The 5,019-nt window shown below is 54.1% G+C and overlaps 1 protein-coding gene across 7 annotated transcripts in view; it reads right to left on the bottom strand.

Annotated features, from left to right (window-relative positions):
• CALN1 (calneuron 1) overlaps positions 1 to 5,019 on the bottom strand; it is an 89,105-nt gene that overhangs the window by 26,769 nt on the left and 57,317 nt on the right. For all 7 annotated transcript variants that reach the window (XM_015646853.3, XM_033518909.1, XM_015646854.3 and 4 more), the window contains one exon: positions 4,081 to 4,193. In XM_015646853.3, the coding sequence (XP_015502339.1) occupies positions 4,081 to 4,193 (113 nt within the window). The remainder of the gene's footprint in view (positions 1 to 4,080; positions 4,194 to 5,019) is intronic.

Here is a 5,019-nt window from a genome sequence, read left to right as displayed (position 1 = left end):
ACAGGGGACACTCACAGGGACAGGGGACACTCACAGGGACAGGGGACACTCACAGGGGACACTCACAGGGACAGGGGACACTGCAGCCCCCCCCAGGTGTGACCCAGAGCCACAGAAAGGCTCCCAGGCACAATTTAATTGTGCAGGTGTTAAATGAACTGACGTTTTTAATTGCAGGAGCAATTTCCACGTCTGTCCAATGGCCCAGGCCTGCAGGTTCTGAAAGCAGCCAGAGGCAGGCAGGGATAATGTGAATTATCCTGGGCAGGTCTCTAAACAAGGTCTGTGGTGACCTTGGTAAGGACTGGGATGTTTCTGATGTTGTGCAAAAGGCACTTCCAGGGGAAGGAAGTTCAGAGCTTTTCCAGTTTCATGTTCAGAAAACAAGAATAAATATGATAAAGCTATCATAAATAAAATAAAGTTACCACATTCCCCACAAATTTCTGAGACTTAACCAACTCCCCATCACAAAAGTTATCAGCTCCTGTTGCAATTAAATTTTTAGCATCATCCATATTTCTCCTGTGTGCCTGGATACAGGAGTGGCACAAAACACTTCCAGGGTGTTGCTCCCTGAAGATTCCAGGCCTTATCTTCTATAAATCCAATTATTCTTGCATTGTTTTCCCGTCTGCAGTGGGGCAGGGGCAGCAGCTCCGTGCCCCTGTGGCAGGGTGAGAGCTGAAGGCAGCACTGATTATCCCCACCCGGAAAAGAGCCGGGCTGCAAGGGGAGAGAGGATTAGAATCGTTCCTGGTGAATTTTAATGGCCTTTAATCAGCCACTCCACGCTGATTACCACAAGCTCAGGAGCCTGTTTCCTCCGAGTGTGCATGGCTGGGGTGGATTCGGTGTTTAACTGCCCTAATTTAATTCCTGCTCAGCAATCAGCGCTCAGCTGGCTCCAGATCCATCCAGGTGGGGACAGGAGAGGATTCCTCAGGGCTGGGGGCTCCTCCATTCCTCTGTCTGCTCCTTCTCCCATTGCTCCTGCCCTGCCCTGTCCTGCTGGCCCCTGCCTGTGGGAAAGGAACAAAATCCTTCCCTGGCAGGGAGGGCAGTGCCCAGAACAGCTGGGGCACCCCTGGATCCCTGGCAGTGCCCAAGGCCAGGCTGGATGGGGTTTGGAGCTCCTGGGACAGGGGAGGTGTCCCTGCCATGGCTGGGGTGGCACTGGAGGGGCTTTGAGGTCCCTCCAACCCAACCCATGCTGGGATTCTGTGAATAATGAACACTCTCAGACAGGGAGGGGTGGTTGGCAAAGCAGATCCAGGCTGCCAGAGGAGTGATCACCCTTCAGGACGTGGATCATGATCATCTTTAACCCAGGGAGATCTGGGGGGAGTTTGGAGAGAGAATAAGTCACCATTGCCAGAGAAGAAAGGCACTCAGAAAGTGCTGGAATGAGCCCCAGGATCATGGAATGGGTTGGGTGGGAAGGACCTGAAAGCCCCTCCAGTGCCACCCCAGCCAAGGCAGGGACACCTTCCCCTGTCCCAGGAGCTCCAAACCCATCCAGCCTGGCCTTGGGCACTGCCAGGGATCCAGGGACAGCCCCAGCTGCTCTGGGCACCTGTGCCAGGGCCTCAGCATCCTCTGAGTAAAGAATTCCTTCCCAATCTCCCAGCTCTTTCCCCCCCAGCAGTCAATTTGAGAAGGTTCTTGGAAAAGCTGACACAGCAGCTCCTGAAATCCAGGAATCGAGACTTTTGCAGCAGAGCAGCTCAGCACCAGCAAAAAATTCTGCTGCAAGATGTAAAATGTCCCATCCTGTGGTTTTACAACATCCTGCACCTGCCCAGAGGGAGGAGGAGGAGGAGGAGGAGGAAGGGCTGACTCCAGAGGGGCTCCTGGATCTGTTCCCACATCAAATTGGACACAGACAATTCCTCTGCAGCGAGGCTCATTTGCCATCATCAGATTAACTCCTCTGCAGGGACAGGAGGAGAAACAGCCAGGAACCAACTGCAGCAGGTTTATCTCTGAACCCCATAAAGAAAAATCCTCTCCAGGCAAAATTGTCTTTGGGAACAGCCCCAGCACAGCCGCTCACTCCCTGCTCCCGCACTCCCTCCATGCCCTGCCCTGTGCAGCCACCACTCCCACACATTTTCCCCTTCATTTCCCTCTATTAAGGCACTAATTGATTGACCAGATCAGGAGAGCCCAGATCTGTCCCCTGGGACTCTCCTGCACTCCCAGAGACGACTGCACATGGGCTCAGGGATGGGCAGAGCTGAACCTCAGTGGCTGGGATGGGATGGGAAATCTCCTCTGTCCCATCCCTGTCCCCTCCCTCTGCTGTGCCGTGTTCCCAGCCAGCTCTCAGCCCCTCCTCTCACTCAATTCCCCCCAGCCAGCCCCAAATGGAGCCCCCACAGCCACAGGATCAGTCCCTGCTCCACCTTCCAGGGAGCAAGGTGTCCCTGGGTGCCTGGGGGTGCAGCTCAGAGCTCAGCTGTGCTGTCCCTCCTCACACAGGGAAACAGCTCTCAGTTGTGCTCTGACCCCGGAGGAAAGGCAGCCAGAGCTCTCCAAGGGCACAAATCCTTGCAGAGTAAAGAGGGGGTGAAGGCCACAGCTGCTGTTTTCCAAGGCCATGGAGTGCCTGTGGAATTCGGTCAGAGCTGCCTGAAGGAGCCCCCGGGGCTGTCCCTGCCCACCCGGAGCCTCTGCCCCCTTCTCCCTGCCCCAGCACGGCCCAGGAGGCACCAGGGCCATGTTCCTGTGGAAGCTGATCCCAGGAACCCTGCTACCCTAAATCCAGGCACAATCCCATCTCCCAGCCTCATTCCAGGCATTTGGGGTGGGGGCACTCAAAGCAGGGGGTTAAACTGTGAGTGGAATTTTCAGGAAGGCTCCAGATTTCTCTGCTCCCCATCCAAGAGCTCAGCTCACAAACTTGATTTTCTCACCAGGATTTCTGCTTCTTGAGCAGCTCCTGAGGGGCTGGAATTCTGGAAGGCAGCAATGGCTCAGTGGGATGGGATGGGGCTCCCAAGGATTAGTGCAGGCAATAAAACATCCCTGGCTCCCAGTCCTGCCCCTCCTGGTGCCATTTACTGCCCCCTGCTACATCACAAACCATGGGCCCTTCACCAGCACCAAACTCCTGCTTTGACAACCAAATCCTGGAATCCACAGCAGAATTTTCAGGGTTATTCCTGTCCCTTGCCAGGAGGCCAGGAACAAGTTTTTAAAAGCCTTTTAAAATACTCTTCCAAAGCTCCACCCAATTCAGTCTGGACGGGGCTGGAGGGTTGTAAAAGAAGGCAGAAATTCTCATTTCCAGGTTTGGCTCTTTTGCTTCATTAAACCTGGGAACAGCCAAAGTTTCTTAGCAGGCAGAGGTTGTGGGATGGTCAGTGAGAGGAGCTGCAATCCCACAGGAAGCCACACATTTGATCCATTGGCAGCAAACGTGCAGCTCTGTGTTTCTGGGGATTTTTGATCCTGCCATAACAGCCTGGACTGTTTTTTCTGGAAGCTCCAAAGCTATTTAAAGTCTCACTGCAGGGCAGGCAAAGAGCAGCTCCCAGTGCTGGATGTGTCTCCTCCCAGTGCCTGGGACCAGCAGCACCAAACCCCTCCAGGGCAGCACCTGGGGCAAACACAGGTTTCCTCTGGCACAGCACAGGTTTATCCTGAGCTCATCCCTGGATTCAGCAGAAATGGCAGTGGGAGCTGCCCTGCCCAGCACATTCCCTGTGTGCAGAGCAGCCCTGCCACAGCCACGGGGCCCTGAGCAGGGACACACTTCTGGGAGCAGCTTCAAGGTTCCCAACTCAAAAGATTCCTGGAGAAAAGTGCTTTTCTCTGCCAAAAGTGAATTCCAGACTCCCAAAGGTGTTGCAGGAGTCTCGGGGTGCTTTGCTGTGTCCAGCTGTATTCATCCACAGGAGCACAGGACACAATTCCCTCCAGCAGTGTGGGGTGTTCTTACACAGCCCTGGGCATGATGGACCTCAGCACCCTTTCCACAATCATTCCCACTCAGGAAAACATCCTGTGCTCCTCAACAAACCCACTCTGGAAGCTGCTGAGGCTGGAGCTGCAGTTAAAGCAATGCTCACTTACCTGCCAGAATATGCTGTCTATTGTGTTCCCCAGGAAGCCGTCCCTGCCCTCTGATGACACCAGCTTAGGTCCCAGAATCGTCATAAATTCATCAAAATCCACCTGGCCATCCCCTGGAATGAGAGGAAAAGATCAGACTCAGAAATCAGAGAGAAGGTTGGGTTGGAAGGAACTTTTAGAGGTTCTATAGAACAGCACCCTGATGTGAACAGGGACACCTTCCCCTGCTCTGAGCCCCCTCCAGCCTGGCCTTGGGCACTGCCAGGGATCCAGGGGTCTGCCCACCCTCATTATCATCAATTAATTACCCCTGAGAGCCCAACGTGCCCCTCTGGAGCTGCTGCACACCAGGGACCCCCCACACCCTGGGAAAGCTCCACAGCAACTTCCCGGTGCCCACAGACCCCAATCCTTCACTGTGCCAGGGAATGGCCCCTCTTGTGTCCCAGCTGCCCCCAAGAAAGGATCAGGCCACTGAAAATCCCACACTGAGGGAATTGAGGGAATCACACACTGAGGGAATTGAGGGAATCACACAATGAGGGAATCACACACTGAGGGAATCACACTCTGAGGGAATCACACACCAAGGGAATCACACACCAAGGGAATCCCACACTGAGGGAATCACACACAATGAGGGAATCACACACACCAAGGGAATCACACACTGAGGGAATCACACACACCAAGGGAATCACACACTGAGGGAATCACACACTGAGGGAATCACACACCAAGGGAATCACACACTCAGGGAATCACACACTGAGGGAATCACACACACTGAGGGAATCACACACTGAGGGAATCACACACACTGAGGGAATCACACACTGAGGGAATCACACACTGAGGGAATCACACAATGAGGGAATCACACACAATGAGGGAATCACACACTGAGGGAATCACACAATGAGGGAATCACACACTGAG

Source organism: Parus major, chromosome 19 (assembly GCF_001522545.3).
Source record: "Parus major isolate Abel chromosome 19, Parus_major1.1, whole genome shotgun sequence".
Classification (NCBI taxonomy): domain Eukaryota; kingdom Metazoa; phylum Chordata; class Aves; order Passeriformes; family Paridae; genus Parus; species Parus major.
This window is presented reverse-complemented; position numbering and strand designations above follow the sequence as displayed.